This window comes from Amblyomma mixtum, chromosome 10 (assembly GCF_055824585.1).
Source record: "Amblyomma mixtum isolate Tamu chromosome 10, ASM5582458v1, whole genome shotgun sequence".
Lineage (NCBI taxonomy): Eukaryota > Metazoa > Arthropoda > Arachnida > Ixodida > Ixodidae > Amblyomma > Amblyomma mixtum.
Window position 1 is genome coordinate 132,651,056 of NC_143021.1, and position 22,074 is coordinate 132,673,129.

At 45.2% G+C, this 22,074-nt stretch overlaps 1 protein-coding gene across 2 annotated transcripts in view; it reads right to left on the reverse strand.

The window, feature by feature from the left end:
* LOC149326985 (uncharacterized) overlaps positions 1–22,074 on the reverse strand; it is a 60,971-nt gene that overhangs the window by 6,935 nt on the left and 31,962 nt on the right. For both annotated transcript variants that reach the window (XM_089563609.1, XM_089563610.1), the window contains exons 7-9: positions 13,283–13,361; positions 11,323–11,402; positions 10,448–10,540 (exon numbers count right to left, since the gene is read on the reverse strand). In XM_089563609.1, coding sequence (XP_089419735.1) covers positions 10,448–10,540; positions 11,323–11,402; positions 13,283–13,361 — 252 coding nt within the window. The remainder of the gene's footprint in view (positions 1–10,447; positions 10,541–11,322; positions 11,403–13,282; positions 13,362–22,074) is intronic.

Genomic DNA, 22,074 nt, shown 5'->3' on the forward strand with positions numbered 1-22,074 from the left:
CCCGTTGTTGCTTTCTGTAAATTTCACAGAACTTGATCATAGCGTACTGTGGGGTGCACCGGTGGCAAGTTGGCATGTCGAAACTGTGCTAAGGGACGACAACAGAGCAAGAATTGCTACCCTGTGCAGTGATGTTGTTACCATCGTCTTTGTTCCTAGCGTAGCTTTACCAGCTCCACAGGGCTTATTTTGCAGTCTGCAAGTAGTCATGTCTGTAGCAAGCAGTCACAGGCAAATGAAGGTGGTAGCAGACAGACATATGCAAGTGCATCGACGAGATCTTCTCAAAGCTTCGAGAATGGCTTGTTAAACAAAGTGCTGCGGCTGACCCAGGAAGCGCCGCTGATTTCGCGAGCAGCTCTGCAACAATAGCATTGCGAACACATCCAGTTTCGTACCACTGATCCCCGGATCGAAAAGGACCATGAGCAAAAGCAACAACAGACACTGTCATTGCCTATGAGGTGCTTCAAGACCAGTGTATTTTTCTGATTGCAGTGGAAACCAACATCCCACTTAAACTGAATACTGCCAAGCATTTGTCAATATTGACTTAACACTGCTAAGCAAAAAGAGAAAAAAAGCAATGGCGGTTTTCTCAATATTTTTTCTTCTTTTTCATTAAGACTCGTTATGCTCAACTTGCTCTGTGGTCAGTTTTGATTGCATAAGCTGCTGCCACACTTTTTTTTTTCTGCACTACATCAATTGAAATGCTCATGAAAAACAGACTTATGAGTTGGCACATATTAGAGATTTGTACACTGTCAATCAGTCGTGATTCAAAAGCGGCAATGATTCTTGTTTGTAATCGCGTAATACCATGTTGTTACAACCTAAACCGAAATGGCTAGCGGAAGTGTTCAGTCACCCATTCATCACGCCGATATGTTTATTGCAGGCAAATGTGCGCACAGCCGGCAGGAAATAAAAATAAATGACGCTCCCGAAGATACATTTGCACTGCAACGATGTTTTCACACAGGTTACACAGTTTCTCCGGCGAGTCGTAAACCGAGCACCCATCATCACAAAACGTACTGAATGGAGCACCAAAGCGCAGAAGGATGGCGACATCGCTGTTGTCGCCGCAAAACAGTCCTACGGCCGTGCAGCCAAGCTCGCGTCGCGTCACGTCGCTCACACGGCAATTCTCAAGCACAGTGCCAACACGAATCGCGAACAAAATGGTAACGAATGCGTAGCCAGCAACAACGTCATGTGCACGCTTCGGTCGCGATCACTGCAACCATCGCAACGAATGCGACTAGCTGCACAACGCCACGTTCATTTCAGCATTCGGAAAGCACGGCGTGCGTAGTGAGCTCTCGAAGGCGCACATTTCACTGCCTTGACGTAAAAGCACTCGCTTCGATCGCAATCACTTTCACTACGCGGACACTAGTCACTGTGCTACGCAGCTCATGCACGCACAAAAGTTCACTGTGAGCAGCTGTTGTTCGCCGCTGTGCGTGATGATCCTCGCAGGAATTAGGAACGCTTGCAGCAACCACAAACAGCTCCATATAAACACTTCGTTACACCGCCAACGCGTAGGTCTTGCGTCGGTTTGAAGGGGTGCTCTGTCAACTACATCAGCGTCGATTTCAACTCGGGAAACTGTCGCTGCTCGCCGCTGCTGCACGCGAAGAAGTTCGCAGTCGCTCTGAACACTCGTAATATCAACATGTGGCCAATATAGTATGCCTCGCGGCATAGGTGCCACCACTACAGCCACGACCTATGCCTCGCTCCCCATTTCAGTCGACGGACGGCCATCTTGCCCGGCAGGAGCGGATGCCTACGTCACGTAAAAAGCAGCCAATCGCTGCAATTCGGTCGCCGGGCGGTTCGCTCGTCCGCCCCAAAGTTGAAGTTCACCAACTTTCCTTTCGCCTGCCGAACGGGGCGAATGCCTATTGTCTGGTCGTTCGGTCCGCCAGTCCGCCTGCCTGGCGGATCCGCTCAAAAGCGATCGTACAACGGCCTTTACGGGAAGGCGAGGCAGAACGAAACCAGTAGACGGTCAGCTGCATCTGTGAGCGTGCAGTGTCTTTGTCTGCTCGCTGACCCCGTGTTTTGGCGTCTGTCTTGCTCTTCGACGCGGAACTCGAGCGGTTTCTGGCGACGGCAAGGTGAGAAATGTTTTTATTGCGTGAGCAATATTAGGACAGGTTTCAGCCCTTCGCGGCGGGGCGGCCGCGAGGCACGTTTGACCTTGAAGGGCGGCGCGAGGCGCGGCGCACTACAGCTGTAGCCGCGCCGCTGCCGAGAGGAGGCAGCTGCGGTGTGTGGAGAGGAGGCAGGAGAACGGGGGGGGGGGGGGCGGGGGTACAAAGTGCGTTCGCTCGCTTGCCGGCTCCGTCGTTATGGCGCCTGATAAACAGAAAGGGAGGCTACGTCGGCTTGACGAAGCCAGGAAACGACAACGGGCTTCGGAGACAGATGAAGAACGCGAACAGCGCCTTGCTAGCGGCGCGCTCAAGACGCTGCTAAACGGGCGCACCGCGCCTCTATTGAACCGGATTCGTCTACAACCGGTGATGATCCCGATTGGAACGCTATGGATGCTTACGCAGCCTACCAGGTTTAACCAAAGCTAAACCCCAGCAATTTTGTTTGCCCCACTACTCTGAATGTCAAGCAATTAATGTTGAGCACGCCGGCCGGCGCACTATGGCGCAGGTGTCAAAGGCACGCCTACCTGCTCGCTCCTTGGCACGAGCCATGGCACCGGTCCGTGCGCAGTTAGTGGAGAGTGCGCATATGTTTTATGCGCTTGGCCTTGCCGTTCATTTGGCATTGTTGCGCGTTGAGTTGCTCGGGGACGCGAAGTTTTCATGGCCACCAACAATGCACTACTCCTTTCGATTGATATTTGTTGACGGTCGGGTAAAGTATATGGTTGACTTGAAAAAAATGGGCAAACATGTCGAAAACTAGTTTTGTCGCGTTGTTAATACGGCCGCGCAATTTTCTAGACTGCCGGGAAAGAAAGGTAATGCATGAAAAGCTCAAAAACTAGATACTTGTGCATGGAAGACTCCATCCTGTGCTCTAGTGAAAACGCGCATTGCTCCCGCATAGTGCGCTTTTCGGTTTGCTTGTGCGCATTGCAAAACGACCAAGAAAAAAAAAAGTAAACTGGTAGGATTTTCTAAAAGGTCGAAAATGTGGAGTTGGTGCGCCCAGAACTGCCTTCTGTGCCTGCGAACACATTCAAACTGTTCCCTCGCATCAGTTTGCAGTGCACCAACACACTGTGAGCGGCTGGTTGGGATGCCGTGTTGTAGCCTGCCAGGTACCAAACATTTCTCGAACAAAACGCTCAGTTAGCCGTGAAAAGGGGCTTGTAGATGACGGGGGGGCAGAGAATAACGCCGGGGAATCAAAGAATGCTCGTAAATCATTGGGAGGTGTCATCTTGAATGTGATACATCAATGCTCCGCATGCGACGTCCATAAAAGCCTATTTCCATGATCATCATTTCGCCTCTTTCGCGTATTTCGCCCGTTAGAACAGTTTTTGTGTAAGGTTTATAAGAACGACAAATGCTCGTAGTTTATTTTTCAGCTCAGGGTGCCCGGTGGTAGCGACAACCACTGCTGTGCGCCGTGTTGCAGAAAGAATGGATTTACAAGAAGCGCAGAACGAAATTAGCGATGTGCTAAATGGAGATGCTACTATATCCGTTTTGGGGTTATATACAGCAAAATAATTGTTCATTTTACAAAGCACCTGGTATCTTTACTGGAAGGAATGGCAATGTTTGACGAAGGCCGTGGTAAAGAGCCCCCGGATTGTAATTTTCATCTGGCGTCTCTCGTAGCCTTATTTGCTTTGGGACGTTAAACCCCATAAACCAAACAAATTTTCATCTTTCAGGACCAAAAGTAAATAGATATCAATAAGAGACCACACATAAAAGGAATAATGCGCCACGTAGGCGCCGCAGGCCACAGCGCATGCTAGCATTCAAACTGTGCGCGCCTGAAACCGAAACCTTAAGTCTCACCCACCCCCTTGGTGCGCTACAGTGAATTCACCAGCTGGGCCCCATGGGAGTGTCCGCTCTTTATGCATCCCTTCCTCTATGCTTCAGCTGCCAAACACTTCTTGGCAAATGAATTCTAGCAGTCCATCGCGGCAGCCGAAAACGATTATTAGATGAACAAACACTTTAATGCCCTTCGCGGTACCAGGCTAGCATTTTTAGGCAGCATAGACGCGTCGAAGGGGCATGCGTCTGCTGCGGTACTCACATATTCACGCCCGAACAGTTATGCTGCTCGGAGCGAGCGCATCACACACCTTTTCCTTTCTCCCTCTGGCTCAAGCTGCCGGACGTGGCGTGCTGTTCTAGCCGGAGGGACAGTCTAGAGAGTGGCTACTCTTGCTTTTCGGCTAGCGCGCGTCTCTTCGATGCGTCTGGATAGCTGAAGATCTGCGCTCCATAGCACAAAGGGCAATATGTTTCTCCTCATCGAATAATTAGTGTTAGATGCATTGACTACCAGTCACATTCTATAATTGTGATCAAGCGCCTGAGTGGACAGTGTTTAAGGGTATTTAGCGAAAATTACTTATCAGCAAAATGATGAATTTATTTAACACATTTCTTTAACACAGTCGCTACGATCAGTTGAGAACCATAATTTATTCTCAAAAGGCATATTTTTGAAATGTACACGAAGTCATCGCACGAACACGATGTATATCTGCAATATAATTGAGTTTAACTTGTCAGTATATGTGGCTGATAAGCTATGTGTAACTCAATTATTCATTTGCTCATCATCTGCGCATGCTTGTGTACAAAGGACCTGTTATAAATCTCATAAACAATTCTCCACGCTAAATTACATTTCATCCACTGAGTTTGCGAGACTCCTTGTGGCTCGTAACGGCGGGGAGATTGTGACTGTGATCCAGCTCACAATCTCTACATATATCGCTTAAGCCATGTATATAAACAACAAATACAGAGAAATATCAACAATATACGTAACCTATCCCAATTACAGGAGAGAACTCCAAGTTACCTTACAAGACACTTCGAGGATTGGTCAGTACCGATGTCACGTTCAGGTTATGGGAAACATTGCCTTAAGTACAGAATACCAACGCTTTTGAATTATTATATTTCGGTCCGTATTGACCTCTTCACGGCAACCTTCAAGGAACTCCTGCAGATGTATTTGGTTTCTATGTAATGTTATCTAGCCTTGCTGTTGTTTTCTTTTGGATTTGTAGCAGTGAGTTCCGCAGTTGTTTTCTGTTGTTTTCTGTTCTTTTTTGTTCTTGTTTTATGTAGTTTTCCTTTACTATGAGTACTACATCTGAATGATAATAAATATGTATGTTTAGATATCAAGAATATGTTATGTGATGCTGCCACTCTGCCAAAATAAGGGATTGTGGACCCGTCAAGCTGTCCAAGGACAGCTTTTTTTCTAGAATTCCCCATCTGTATTTTAGGCGCCGCGGTGGCTCAGCGGTTATGGTGCTCGGCTGCTGACCCAAAAGACGCGTGTTCGATCCCGGCCGCGGCGGCTAGAATTTCTTTGGAGGAGAAATTCTAGAGGCCCGTGTACTGTGCGATGTCAGTGCACGTTAAAGAACCCCAGGTGGTCGAAATTTCCGGAGCCCTCCAGTACGGCGTCTCTCATAGCCTCAGTCGCTTTAGGACGTTAAACCCCATAAACCATAAACCATAAACCATTTGTATTTGATGGCAAATAAAGATTTCTTTAAGTTTGTGTAGGAAGTTGTCGTTAGCCGCATTCTACTTTGCTAGACCGTAGGCTATCTCTAGGAGTTTGCTGGAAGTACTTGAACAGAACGTTAAGTCAGTGGGGACAAGAAACAAAGTAGCGGCGTACCTAAAAAGGACCTTTCTTCTTGTAACAAGTGGAGCAGCGCAACTGCACTTGACCAAGAGAAGACAAAGGGGCAAACACGGCGCTTTGCATCCTTTTGACATCACTGGGCTGCTTCGATTGGTACTATTTCTGACAGACTCGCCCACGAGCTCATGTTTTACAGCTTTATTCCTACTTGCTTCGTTCTGGCCGGTGAGCTGTTTTTGCGTCAAAAAATTTCCGCAGGTTAAGTGGTCATTGCATCTGGCGCAAGCATATCAAGTGCCGTGTAGTCCACGGTGCTTCAGTGCATAAGTGTCCTTAGCTGGTCGGCGCCTCGTGAATAGTGTGAAAGCTATACGGGGACAATTGCAGCTCCACACCGACCAGGGGCCGTCCATATGCCTGAGGAATTTTGAGAATTCGCTTCATGGTTGCTTCGGGGCCGTCTGTTGAATGACGTAATTCAATACATTCGATTGGCGACCTTTTGGCTGGCTCCTTTTTGTGCTTGTGTACACGAGCACAGGCTCGAAAATACCGAAGAAATTGCTGAGGGTAGAAAGAGCCAAAGGAGAAGACGGCGAGGCTCAAGTTCATACGGACGCATTTCAGTTGAGGTCTATAGCGTTAGATGGAAAGTTAACGGAAGCCGCATTTTTTTCAACGCGACAGCGTTAAGGGCCCAATGTCGCAGAAAGGCCGGTGTCGGCGTCGGCCGTGAGCGAGAAATTCCAGATGCAGTAACAAATAGAAGTGAGCAGGAAATTGGTCGAGTTGGAGATTTAAACCAGGGCCTCCGGAGTGGGAGACGAACACGCTAACCACTCCGCCACGCCAGCTTTTTTTCTTTCATGGCATTTGTTCTACATAGTTATGTATCTGCAAGAATATATATATATATATATATATATATATATATATATATATATATATATATATATATATATATATATATATAGTGGAGGGCAGCGGAAATTTCGACCAGCTGGGGTTCTTTAACGTGCACTGACATCGCACAGTACACGGGCCTCTAGAATTTCTCCTCCAAAGAAATTCTAACCGCCGCGGCCGGGATCGAACACGCGTCTTTTGTGTCAGCAGCCGAGCACCATAACCGCTGAGCCACCGCGGCGCCTAAAATACAGATAGGGGATTGTAGAAAAAAAGCTGTCCTTGGACAGCTCGACGGGTCCACAATCCCTTATTTTGGCAGAGTGGCAGCATCACATAACATATTCTTGATATCTAAACATACATATCTATTATCATTCAGATGTAGTATTCATAGTAAACGAAAACAACATAAAACAAGAACAAAAAAGAACAGAAAACAACAGAAAACAACTGCGGAACTCACTGCTACAAATCAAAAAGAAAACAACAGCAAGGCTAGATAACATTACATAGAAACCAAATACATCTGCAGGAGTTCCTTGAAGGTTGCCGTGAAGAGGTCAAAACGGACCGAATTATAATAATTCAAAAGCGTTGGTATTCTGTACTTAAGGCACTGTTTCCCATAACCTGAACGTGACATCGGTACTGACCAATCCTCGAAGTGTCTTGTAAGGTAACTTGGAGTTCTCTCCTGTAATTGGGATAGGTTACGTATATTGTTGATATTTCTCTGTATTTGTTGTTTATATACATGGCTTAAGCGATATCTGTAGAGATTGTGAGCTGGATCACAGTCACAATCTCCCCGCCGTTACGAGCCACAAGGAGTCTCGCAAACTCAGTTGATGTAATGTAATTTAGGGTGGAGAATTGTTTATGAGATTTATAACAGGTCCTTTGTACACAAGCATGCGCAGATGATGAGCAAATGAATAATTGAATTACACATAGCTTATCAGCCACATATACTGACAAGTTCAACTCAATTATATTGCAGATATACATCGTGTTCGTGCGATGACTTCGTGTACATTTCAAAAATATGCCTTTTGAGAATAAATTATGGTTCTTAACTGATCGTAGCGACTGTGTTAAGGAAATGTGTTAAATAAATTCATCATTTTGCTGATAAGTAATTTTCGCTAAATCCCCTAAACGCTGTCCACTCAGGCGCTTGGTCACAATTATATAATGTGACTGGTAGTCAATGCATCTAACACTAATTATTCGATGAGGAGAAACATATTGCCCTTTGTGCTATGGAGCGCAGATCTTCAGCTATCCAGACGCATCGAAGAGACGCGCGCTAGCCGAAAAGCAAGAGTAGCCACTCTCTAGACTGTCCCTCCGGCTAGAACAGCACGCCACGTCCGGCAGCTTGAGCCAGAGGGAGAAAGGAAAAGGTGTGTGATGCGCTCGCTCCGAGCAGCATAACTGTTCGGGCGTGAATATGTGAGTACCGCAGCAGACGCATGCCCCTTCGACGCGTCTATGCTGCCTAAAAATGCTAGCCTGGTACCGCGAAGGGCATTAAAGTGTTTGTTCATCTAATAATCGTTTTCGGCTGCCGCGATGGACTGCTAGAATTCATTTGCCAAGAAGTGTTTGGCATCTGAAGCATAGAGGAAGGGATGCATAAAGAGCGGACACTCCCATGGGGCCCAGCTGGTGAATTCACTGTAGCGCACCAAGGGGGTGGGTGAAACTTAAGGTTTCGGTTTCAGGCGCGCACAGTTTGAATGCTAGCATGCGCTGTGGCCTGCGGCGCCTACGTGGCGCATTATTCCTTTTATGTATGGTCTCTTATTGATATCTATTTACTTTTGGTCCTGAGAGATGAAAATTTGTTTGGTTTATGGGGTTTAACGTCCCAAAGCAAATAAGGCTACGAGAGACGCCAGATGAAAATTACAATCCGGGGGCTCTTTACCACCGCCTTCGTCAAACATTGCCATTCCTTCCAGTAAAGATACCAGGTGCTTTGTAAAATGAACAATTATTTTGCTGTATATAACCCCAATACGGATACAGTAGCATCTCCATTTAGCACATCGCTAATTTCGTTCTGCGCTTCTTGTAAATCCATTCTTTCTGCAACACGGCGCACAGCAGTGGTTGTCGCTACCACCGGGCACCCTGAGCTGAAAAATAAACTACGAGCATTTGTCGTTCTTATAAACCTTACACAAAAACTGTTCTAATGGGCGAAATGCGCTGAAGAGGCGAAATGATGATCATGGAATTAGGCTTTTATGGACGTCGCATGCGGAGCGTTGATGTATCACATACAAGATGACACCTCCCAATGATTAACGACCATTCTTTGATTCCCCGGCGTTATTCTCTGCCCCCCGACATCTACAAGCCCCTTTTCACGGCTAACGGAGCGTTTTGTTCGAGAAATGTTTGGTACCCGGCAGGCTACAACACGGCATCCCAACCAGCCGCTCACAGTGTGTTGGAACAGTAAGAACTAATGCAAGGGTATAATTTGCATGTATTCATAGGCGCAGAATACAATTCTGGGCGCACGAACTCCACATTTCCGACCTTTACTAACACCAATCCCTCCTCTTTACAATGTATGCCATTACGCCAGCCGATAGCGCGCGACGGCAGCGCCTCCCGCTCGTCTCGTTCGGGCGCTGTGGGGCCGTGCAGGGACGCAGGAATCACGCGGTGAGCGCCGAACAACGCAGCGCACATCCAAGGCGTGTACAGCACGAAGCTTGTGGCTTGCTGCCCGCTCGTGCGGCACGGAAACTATGCTGGTGTTCGTGGAATCACGTTTGTCGAGAGCGATGCACCGGCGAACTACGACTGCAACCTGTGTTTAGGCGAGAAGTGAGAAAGAAATGGAATATGAAGAGGAAAAATGAGGAGAAGGCTCTATCGCGGCTACTATTAAGGCGAAGCTTAAGCATCCTCCTATTTTTTTTAAACGGAGAGGAAATTTGCGTTCTAAATTGTTCACTAAATTATCTTCTGTCAATATCTAGTTTGGAGGTGTACGGAAATCAAAATTCTTCAGCCTTTTCTCGGAAGTCTCATAAAGTGGTACCTCTGGCCACAAGGCATAGTCGCTGGCGTATGGCAATGCGTTGAATATAAAACCACTTAACGTTTTTCAGAATTTAATGACCTGAAATTGCACGTTGATATTCAGATGCGCTGTTGTGCATGGCTGCAGATTAATTTCCACCACCTGAGTTTCTCTACTCCCCTATTTTCATGCAGAAAAGGGAATTTCGTAATGTCTGCCTACATTGATATGTGACTTCCACGTGCGGGTGTCAGTCCCATGATTTTGGGTTCACTTGCCGAACGCAGAATTAATTTTGGCACAGCAGTGGATAGAAGTAGTGAGAAGTGCTACTATCGTGCACGGTCCCACCGCTGAAGCTTGCTGAAAGCTGTTCTCAGCGTATGTGCCAGCATAGCGAAAGCGCTCAAAAGACCACGATACAGAAAGACTGGCACAAAGTGTACAGTGTGAGTCCGACCAGAATTTACCGCTTCATTTCGAACGCAGCACATTAGTCAGAACACATTCCGCCCTAGAAGTTCTGCGCTTTCTCATTCCTCCCCTACATAAAAAATAAAGCAATAAAGCAATCACACCATCGGCAAAAAATTAACACAGTACGTTCAAGCCACAAGGTCCTAAAAGAGCTAAAATACTTACAAAGCAGGAGTTGTCGGTGCCGTTGCCGTAGTGACCGAAGAACAACCCTCCATCTGTTTGGCAGTAGTAATGACAATCGGAAAGCACAATTTTCTGTAGACATAAATAAATATATAAGTGCTCAGCCCTCCTTTTGTTCAATGTTTCCGCGTTAAATTTAATTCTGACAGTGGAGATGTTGCACGCTTCAGAGTTCTTTCATGCACGCTTTATAATGAAAAAAAAGTTCGCGGTAGTCAGAGTAATATCTGTTGTCAGCTGATATTATCTGGCTCTACGATGTAATGCAATTTCTACAGTGCTACAGCACTGGATTTGCAGCGTTAAGTTTGTCAGCAATGCAGACTCGACATGCGCTCTTTAAGTGCACGAGTACGGCGTAATGAAAACGAGGAAGTAGAATGTAGGCGTTCGTCTCTTAAGCTATTCCTTTCTCTGTCTCATTTTTGTTTTACCACTCTGACATAGTCTCCACCGCACTAAACACTTCAGAAAGTTTTTATTTTCTATTTTTCTTTAAATACAGTTGACATTTAAACTTAGAAATGCCCCTTTGCGTAAAAAATTACGGTGCTTAATTTATCAGTATTTCTTATAGGCATAACAAAACGGGTTTTTGAAATTCTTTATTTACGAATATCGAAAATTTTAAACCGGTTTTACATTGAAATGGTATTGCTTCTACTGAATGCGAGCCGCTGTTATGTTCAGTGTTAATCCAAACTATCTTCAGTTACAACAATACCTCTATACTCATGAAAAGAATCCTACATCATGTGGAATGTAAAATCCTGACGACATGAGCTCAGTCTCGGAAATCATGACAAAATTTATCATGCAAGCGTTCCAAGAAAATAAATTTACGTATCACTTACTGCGGAGTTTTCCTTATCTTTGCATCTGTGGTACTTCTCAGCAAATATCCGCTGCGCGGCTGGCCCAAGCTCTGATTCCCCTGCGAAATCAAATGGTTGTAAAGAGGCAAGGCAGAGCTTTTCTGCTTGTAAATAGTAGAATGAAAGAAACTGTCACTTGAGCTATAAAGAAAAAGTGGGGGATTGGAAGGGTCTCCAAGAAAGCGAAATAATTGGGTGTTAGAGTGGAAGCCAGAAATATGCACCCCCCATCCGACTTCCTCTATCCTCTTGACTTCGTACCCTTTTATATATTTGTTGCTTGCTGTGGCTTTTAGAGGCTAAACAATATTCACTCGCAATAGTTATTGCTATTTCAGCACTCTATTTATTATCGTGTGCTGTCCCGGAAAATAGTGTTATTTCGTTTGAATTTTTTAGTATATTGCTTGACATACCAGATTTTAAATCGTTTTATATGTCTCCAAATTGTTGAGAATCCATCATTCTCAGAGCCTAGGCAGCTGTAAGAACACGAGAATGCGTAAATGCGAAGCGCGAATCAGAAAAGAGAGGCAGTAACTTTCTACGACACTACTAAAACTCGCCTATAAAAAGATCCCTTTTGAAAAACAAGGTATTAAGTCAGCCGTCGGGAACGTTTACGGTGTGCCCGGCAAGTTGTATGGTTCTGTAGCTTTTCTACTTTCTCATGCAGTGGAATGTTTCACTAAGGGACACTGAAACTGAGTCTTCCTTGCGAAAAGAGGGTGAGGTGAAGAAGAAAATAATACATGAAGAAAGGGCTGATATATGTTCATATTATTATAGATTCCGCGATATAATAAAGCGGGTTCTGCACGAAGCGCCGTAAGTCAGGAATAAATTTTGTTGTCATCATTATAGAATACAAAATTTATTTCCTGTATTTGCCAAGTCACTAAAATCAAGAAGAAAGGTTCAAAACATTGAACCATTAGAGTACATCTTTGCATATTAACACACTAGGAGGCATCGAAACTGACGTATTTGCGCCGATATCAAAGCAATCCATAAATATTGTGTACCCTTTATTATTGAACCACTTACCGAATAAACGTGTATTTGTTGCGAAAAAAATTCCAGCCAGCGTTATTCTGGTCGCCTTCAACCAATGTTAGCCTTCAGAAATACAATGTGGTTTCTAAATCAGCAAAATTTTATCGTGTATCCTAGATAAAACCACATGCATTAGGGATACTTTTTGTAAAAACAACACTGCATTGAAACATGCATAACTGAGCAGGAATGATAATACAAAATAACAGAATGGCAGTTTCTTGAAGAAAACGTTTTTCGGGAGATCTCCTCACAGCAGCCCCCTAGACTGAATCACGGTAACAGCTACGGTGCCAAAACACCGCTGTCATTTTTCCGCAAACTGGTCTCATTGCACCACCCAGAAGCAGATTGCGTATCTTGAAATAGGTTACCATTATTCGTAAAAGTAAAAACTCATCACGCGAGTATTTAAGGGCAGCATACAAAACATTCGTTTCAGTAGGCACCAGGGTAAACAGCCTTTTTTTCTAAGGGGTTTCAAAAGCCGCCAGGGACGCCGAGAGGACCATGCGGTTTGGTTGCCTTAATGAGGGTTCTTAATTCAGAGCTGCAGATCGCAGTCTTTCATCAAGCATTCCTGCTCAACACTTTTTCGGAATAAGCTGATATAAACGGTCTATATTCTTGCCGCACAGATCGTTTCGCGCGGCAATCTGCCTTCGATTGTATTTTAGTTAATTTAGTTAATTTAGCCCTTAAATGATTTCTTCTACTTTCTAATCAGTCATCTTTCAGCGATAAAATCTTTTCAGAATTATTTACTAGTTATCAACCCTACAATTTAAAAAATGAAAGAAAAAATTCTCTGTGCCCCTTGGTTACAGTGATGGCAATATTTGAATGGAGTAGATTAGAAGAAAAGGTTCAGATTTTTACCAACCTAAGTCTTCGTGTCTGATGCATGTGCCAGCTTTGCAGATTCCTGGGCTTCCAATGGGCTTTCCTCTTTCATTTGTTTGCTAAAAAAAGCAGGCGACAAAAGGTCAACAATGACGTTTCCAGGATACTCCATGTCTAGTCGGAGTAAAGGCGAAGCCTTCTTAAAGGGCTTCGTTGTGCCCAAGAAAAAGGGGCATCAGTCGATAGAACGACTGTCGTGCATTCTAGTTCGTAATGTGGAGGGAAGTGTGAATGAAATATGCTTAGCTAACGTAAGAAACGGGTCCGCAGCACTCGTCGGTGTGCGCCGTAGAGTGTTGCTTGTGTGCGCAATGTCCTAGCACTGACCGATCTAGAGTAATAAGAACTTTGAATAAAGCAAACTTGTGGCGTCACATGCATTTTAAACTGCCCTTTCCGGTCGGTTATATTCAAGAGTCTCAAGTAAGGATGTATAAAGAAACGGTACATTAGACAAAAAAACATGAAAGCATGTCATCGCCCCTCAGAAGCGCCCTTCGTTCCGCTAATATTAGAGTGCGATGAAGTACCTACCGTACCTGACACAGGAAAAATAGACCAGGACGTCAAACAAGACTGAGGCTGTGCAAGAGCCCTACAAAGGCTCAAAATACAGTTACAAAACCATTGAAGGAGGGCAGAAAGTTGGGCAAGTTGGTAAACATTCATCATGGACAGTTCCGAAAATTCTGCGCATTTTCATTCGCATTACGATACTTTTGCACGAAGCAGTAAGATGCCATCCGCTTAGATCAAACCAAGGATTGTAGACTATGAACCATACCTCCCGATGAATCCCAGAAAAATAAGTCAACTTTACTTACCGATACCGCTGCGCGCAGCATACAAACGAGCTCTAAGCCTACCACCAAACAAATACTGTATTGGGACAAAGAAAAATTACCTCGGCCCCAACTTTCACATGCGCTGACTGGACACAAGGTTAGTGCACAACACGGCCGAAGAGAGATTTAAGACCACTCATCTATACAGCTCAAGAGTTAAAGCCAAAGCACCATAGGAGGTCATGGTCTGCGCATACGGGGCTATTCAGGGCACAACGGCGAACGCTGTCAAATTGTCACTGTGGAGTCCGGCCTCAGTACAAGAATCAGTGTCTAGCCGATCGCACGTAACGTGCACGCCGAGCGCCACACAGAGATACGGCACGCAGCAGCGGAATTTCTTGAGGCAAAATACGGAAACCTCATGACTTACAAATACACAGACGCGGTGCAATATGTTTCCAAATCTGTAATGGGTGCCTGTGTCGACGCCACACATAGAATATGGTCTTAGCCGCCACCATACGAACCTACAGAAGCGCAGAAGTAGACGAGACGGCCATAGCTCCTGCAATAGACTCTATTTGTGTGGAAGACAACATGCTAGTCGTATTTCATTATACTTATAAAGCATCATATCAAAATTGCGAAGTTAGCTACATATCAATAAATGGGCACAGTATCTTTACAACGAGAAAACGTCTTCTTGAAACGGTACTGACCTGGGCACCAGTCCACGAATCTCAGCGTTAATGGTCGCTACACGTCGTATCCCGATGTCTTACTAACCAGGCCCTGACACAAGACTCTGCGGACCCGAAGCCAGTTCCTCGACTGTACTGTGAAATCCTTTCTTTCCACAGGCTAAATCAGGTAATTAACCCCCAGGACATAAGCAACTAACGCGTGAAGTAGCTATAGACAAAGTCATACCCACACCTAAGCCTCTTGCACCACATACATCCTACATAATGCCCAAAAACACTGTCACTTAGCGGGGAGCACACACCACTCTGTCACACTTCCTGGGCTTGCCAAAGCACGCAGGCGGCCCAGAAATCCCAAATCCAAATCCTGGGCAGTGAGAGGCCTTCTTCTCCAGCCGAATCAAGAGGAGCAAAGCGGGCTCGTTAAAAGGGCGCGGCAAACAGCTAAGGCAGTAGGAGTCCTGGAGTAAGGGTCCCTCCCACTTTGGGGAGCGCAATGGCGCATTTCCATTTCCGTCAACGATACAGCGCACCAACTGGTAGTCTTGTCTCCTGTCTGGTCTGACATCTTTTTAAACGGCGATTTTTGCTCTAAAGCCCCTCATAATAAAACCTGTGTACAAGGTAGCGCGCACCGCGGCGGGAAATAGTATATTATTTGCTGGCTGCGGCAAGTGCTTCTTCGAATAAAAAAAAAGAAGACGAGAAAATTGTTTTTTATTCAGCGGCTAAAACAGCGATTTTTGAGCGGATCTCAGAATGCCATCTGAAAGGCAACATAGCCTCAAAGGAGAATGTGAAACGGTTTCCGTTCTGTGAATACTAAAAAAAACAAAACGTCAAAGTTGTTCGAGTAAAATAGGACTCCAACTGCAATCTTCCGCATTCTAAAGATGTTCTATATAATCCCTTGCGCCACAGCTTTTTTGTTTACTTTGTTGCATGAAAAAAAATGCCGAAATTGAAAATCTGAATGCGCTCATGCCCCAAAACACTAGGCAGCATAATACGAGCCCGCCATACTACCGCAAAGTCCCCACCTTCCCAAGCATCGTATTAACACTGCAGATCACCTTTGTTTCTGTGGCGCAATTTTGTGTTAGTTAATTGCGCACTTACATGCTCTCAAAAATATTCTATATTCCACTTGGGGCAGCTGAGCGGTGAGCTGTACCGTTGACGGTTCAGAAACGCGCAACGCAATGCGTTAATACTGCGTTATCATGAGAGGGATGTGCGCTAGCGCATTTGTCTACCGCCGTCACACGTTGCGGCGGCCACGCGTGACTCGTGGCGCCAAGCCAACTTGGTGACGTCATTAGAACCTGCCCACCGGATTGTCAGCAAACTGACCACCGAGGTGGGCGGCAGTTAAATCGATCACCGGCCGCGAGAGGATGCTCTGAGAGAGCAATCTAGGTCTAGCAAGCCCCACCGGCTGCCGTGTTTGAAAAAGCCACCCGCCGTGGCAGTGGAGCATCGTTTAATCGCTGAATGAGTGGGACACTCCGGTAAAAGTAGTAAGAGGGCTTTGAGCGAATATATCAATGTGAAGTAGAAAAGATCAATTCCGCATAAGTGTGTTACGTGCACCATAAACAGCAGCCGAGCAAAATGCAAACACTCTCAGTTGATACAACGAAGATCGCCGACGCTCGAAGCATTCTTAGAAAGTTGCAATGTTTGTGCTGTGCGGCCGATTTGTTTAGCTGGGTTGTTTAATGCGATTTAATAGGGAAATGGGACTCGCAGGAAAATAAATTGAAGCTTCCAAGAATGCTCGGAGCGTGTAGATCGCGTTCCAGCGGTAAAAATACGAGCTCAGCATCCTCAGAAACGCAGAAAGAAACGTTCGCCATGAGCGAGATTCGAATCTGCGGCAGCTTCGACAGATCACCTCTGATTTCCTGTGGTAGAGACAACTGTGCGACTTCCTAGCTTTTTTTCTCCATCGCCAAATCGGGCACAGGTTTTTTCTCCTTGTATTTATTACATACGTTTATGTTCATAAAAGGGCTATTATGTAGAAAATGCATAACGCGGTGAGCTAGTGGATGCGCTTCAGTTACTTTACAGTACAAAATGCTTGCGCCTGTAGAAAGGTAGCGTAGCGAGGAAAGGCAAGTTATCAACAATGGAAACTACTCGGTTGTTAACTGGCATCAATCTCAAATGCCATCCAGGTAGAGCATCATTTGACGAAAATTGGTTATAAAAGAAGCGACAGTTTTTGCGTCACGGTCCTGTATGGGAGTTTTCATAGGGTACGAGTTTAATTGGAAACATCGTACCATAGTGATTGCAATTATGTTGACTAAGTAGCGATAAGATATCGCACAATGCTGAAATTTGATGCAAATATTTACATTCGTATCTTTTTCAGGACGTTCCAAAACAGGCTTGGATCTTTAAGGTTAATAAAACAATCTTGCATGCTCTCCCTTACGGAGGCCAGAGTTACCACGAAAAAATTGCTGGTGCTTTAGCTTTCCTAACCAAAACATACCGTGCGAAAACATGTTTGCGCAAGTGAGCACCAAAGCCAGGGTCCATAAAGTGCGATTGAAAGCGCGTTTCCTTCCCTTTCAAGACTTGTTGCACAGATAAAGAAGACGACAGCGCGAGAGCCTGTTATAGGTTAACACGAAGTGTGATCGGCCTGCGATACCATAGTGGTCTCAAGCAGTGTCAAGCGAAGCTGATCTTTTCGCGCAGATGCGGTTTCGAAACCCAGTCATCATCATCATCATGATTTATTTGACCCTTAAAAGCCCCTGGGGGGTATTACATAAGGGGGGGGAGTAGTACATTCAACATGACTCACATTGGTTGGGGGGGGGGGGAATGTTTTTTTTTTTTTTATTTCGCAAGGTTGGCCAAGGTCAGCGTGAATAAAAGACCCGTCTATTTCCGGTCATTTCCCGCGTCACGTAGCTAACAACAGAGGCTTTACGACACACCCGCATTTTACAGGTCATGAGGCCACTAGTGCTTCCGAACTATTAAACAAAATACTTTTTTTCCGGATCTACGTTTTACCAAGTAGAGCCATGTTAGGTAAATTAAAGTTAATCCTTTTGGCGCGAACATAAATCATTTGTTACGTTCTCGCATCGACGTATTTAGGCACAGGCGTCAATACACTATGTCCATAATGCTAAATCTGGTACAGCGATAAAGCATAAATACTTATTATAAAACCAGTCAAAAAAACACCCCTATTATAAACTTCCTGCATTAATAATAGCAAATGTGGGTGGTTGCTAAAATCAAAACAGACACTAAGTTGAGAAGTACATGGATTATACCTGTAAACTGATAAAATAATGGGATGCGACCAATAAAGTAACAAGAAGAAACAAGCCATCAACTGCTCAGATTTCTACTATATGCCCAGGGTTAGAAGTACTTCTTACAGGTCGAGTTTGCTCAAGGTTTTCAGTGTGTGTTTGTGACTGTGTGTTTTTGTGTGTCGCCTGTGCATGCGCGCGCGTGTGTACGTGCGTGCTTGCGTGCGTGCGTGCGTGTGTGTGTGTGTGTGTGTGTGTGCGTGTGTGTGTGTGTGTGTGTGCGTGTGCGTGCGCGTGTGCGTGTGCGTGCGTGCGCGTGTGTGTGCGCGTGCGTGTGTGTGTGTGTGTGCCTGCGCGCGCGCGCGCGTGTGTGTGTGTGTGTGTGTGTGTGTGTGTGTGTGCGTGTGCGTGTGCGTGCGTGTGCGTGTGCGTGTCCGTGTGCGTGTGTGTTGTTTTTGGCGCCTTTATATTACAATGAACTACCGACTAGCCCAGCAAGAAGTTCTCTTAAAACCGGCGGTTATGTCCTTCGTATGGCATCCCCTGCCCAAGCCCACTTCTTCCTCTCAATTTTGACTCTAATGCTATTAAGCCGCATTTGTTTGCTCACACACTCTGCCCACATCTCGTTTCTTAACGTTACACCTAACATTTTTCTTTCTCCACGCATTGTTCTTAACTTAAGCTGAACCCTTTTCGTTAGCGTCCACTTTTCTGCGCCATAGGTGAGGAACGGTAAGTTGCAGCTGCTGTATACTTTTTTCTTGACGGATATTGGTAAACTGCCATTCATGATCTGAGATAACCTGCCATATGCGCTCCACCGTATTCTTATTCTTCTAGTTTCTTCCCTCGCATGATCCGGATCAGCTGTCACTACCCGGCCTGAGTAGAAGTATTCCCTCACTACTTCCGCCACCTCGCTGCCACTTGTGAACTCCTCCTTCCTTGCGGGACTGTTGAGCATTACTTTTGGTTTCTGCAGGTTGATTTTTAGACCCATCATCCTGCTCTGCCTATCTCATTGATTACACTTTGCAGTTCATCTAGAGAGTGGCTTAGCAAGGCAATGTAATCAGCGAATCGCAGATTACTAAGGTATTCTGCATTGATTCGTACCTCGAACTGTTCCCAATGTAGCCCTCAGACAATTCCTCTAAATAGGCGGTGAATAGCATTGATGAGATTGTGTCTTCCTGCCTGACACCCTTTCTTATTCGAATTTTACTGCTGACTTTATACAGGGCTTTATGAAGTGGTTATAGATGTCTTCTAGTATTTTCGAATAAGGCGCATCTACCCTTATTCCGCACTGGCTTCACGACTGCTGAGGTTTCCACTCCGTGAAATGCGTTCTCGTAATCAATGAACTCTAGATATAGGAGTTGGCTGTATTCTGTGCATTTCTCTATCACCTGATTGATAGTGTTAATATGGACTATTGTCGAATATAGCGAAGCCAAATAAAACCCTTATATTTATCGTATTCTAGCACCTCTTCATTGTGGATGATGGGCAGCGCCGGCAGATTTCTGTCCATGTAATGCTAAATAAGTGCAGGGAGCCTATTAACTGACGAGGTCGAAAGGCTCGGCTAAGTCTCCAAGAGAATATTCATGTAGCTGAATACGTAGCTGAGAAGTGGGCAATGCGGAGAAAGGCTTCGATAAGAGAAATGTGGAGGGGTCCAGCACTAAGTGAAACAGCTCAAGCAGCGGAAGCTCATCGCTTTGGGCGGAAGCGGCTTAACGCGGCGGCTCGTCAAGCACCAAATGCTGAAATGCGGCTGACAGTGGAAGGTACTCAAGGTGCGAAAGCAGCCCGTTAGACGATGCGCGTTTCCAGCTTGGAGAATTGATGCCAGCGAAAACAAGGACACTTTCTGTCGCCAGTGGTTACGGCGTACACCATTGCGCGGCGACCGCCATCTAAGAGCGGTCGTGTAATAGGGTGAGCATATTACTTGCTTCGCATTGTATGCTCACTTCTCTCACTCAAAAACGAGATAGGGTGCAAATCTCTTTATGCAGCTTCTCTTCCTTGGGTGGAAGTTTCACATGCCAGGGAAGCAGAAGCACAGTAAGATATTAGAGATCGTGACAATTTGTCATGGCTTACGTTCATACGCTCTTGTGCAAGGTTTCTCAGTCATAATTATTCAAAGATTAAGATTACGCCGAAGTTACGTAGGTAGAGACACCTTCAACCACGTTATTTATCACTCTACATATTTTCTCAGGCATTCTGGGAATGGGCTAATATATTAAAAATAATTTCAGCCATTTAGTTTTTCTCAACATTTCGGTGTAAAATTAGAGAGGGCGAAAAAAACCGTCTAATTCATCACATTTTATTTTTAATTATGACGGAGCGAAAAGAATGATTTGGCGCTGACGGAAAAATTTAAAAGCAACGCCTGCGACCGGGGCGCGTATTCGCCAACTGCAGCCTGTACAGCCACATGGCTTGAAACCACGGTGAATTGATCACGGTGACTGAAGATTGTCACTACGGCTTACCTAAAAGGGATAATAAATACTATTAAACGGCGTTATATGGCACTAAGCATCACGATTTGCGACCTAAAAGGGGAAAAATGAAAAAAAAATGAAAATAAAAAAACAATAAAATTACAATACAGAGAGCGGAGTCGAACGGCCGACCTTCCATACGCAACACGTGGCTCTAATCCCCTGCGCCATAGCGGCTTTTTTTTTTCTTTCATGGTATTTATTTACATGGTTTTGTATACAAAGCATATATATACATATGTGTGTGTGCATATACACACACAAAAACAACTATTTACAGAGCACCTAGGTAGGCGCTAGGTGGCAGAAACATAATAGTAACATATTATAACTAAAAGGCCGGTAAAGATATACAGCGCATCAGGAGAGGAAACCAATCCGGTACAAAGTCCGATTTTTTGTAAATGTCCGTTACCTGCAGCAACATTCGGCTAAAGTGAATTCTGGGCGAAACAACAGGTTCAACGTTGCGATCTTGCATGCGTGTTTTCCAAAGACTATGAAGTCCAATCAGAAGAATGGCGCGATGTCAAGCCGTCGTTCTGAATGAATATTTATAACCAGCCTTAATGTGGCTGCTACCTGCCGGTGGGCGGCGCTGTCATCGCTGGTTGTACCGGCTGCATTTGGCGAACACGCGACCGGGGCGCGTTCGGTGTAGAAAACAACGCGCGTGCCCCTTCCCGATAGCTATTCAGAGTCAAACAGTACCCCGAAGGGCTACGAAGAGCTCACCATGTTTTGGAGGTTAGGACGCCGTAAATACCCGCTTCCCCAATGGCACTAAGAAGACATCAGGCAACTAGATGGGGACGGCTACAAACAAACTCATACCCAAGTCGCTACATATACAGTAAGATTTGGCCACGCAAAACACTCCCTCTACCACTCCACATGGGGCTGTCGGGCGAGCCCGATAGAGCCCAAAATTACAAACCCGTCAGTCGAGGAGTGGGAGGAGCTTCTGTCCAGCTCGGACCCGTAAGATCAGCTTGCCCTGGTTGAGCAGGACCCTTGGAGCGGGATCCCAATGGGATCCTGTACCTAGGAACACCACCTGCAGCTCAAGACCTCAACCCCTAAACCCAGTCCCATTTTGGGGAATAAAGTGTTATACTACTACTACTAGTACATAAAACACATAAAAACAAAATGTTAAGAATTATACGATGTTTGGCAGTCTCTAGAGCTTGGCTCCGAAAGTTTTATCAGAAATGCAATAGCTAAAATGTAACTTTTTCAAATGTGTTTGTTTAATAAGTTCAAAAATTACAACAACGCTTTGAGAAGATACATTGGATTCTCAACCGCATATTAAGAAAAACTGTACCTATTTTGCAAAGTAGAGTTTATTCTGCAGCTTCAAAAAACTTCAACGCATGATAAGCTCCTGGCAGTATTTCCATAAATATGCAAAACATCCTATGTTAATTTTCACGCAGAAAGAAGTTTATCATTT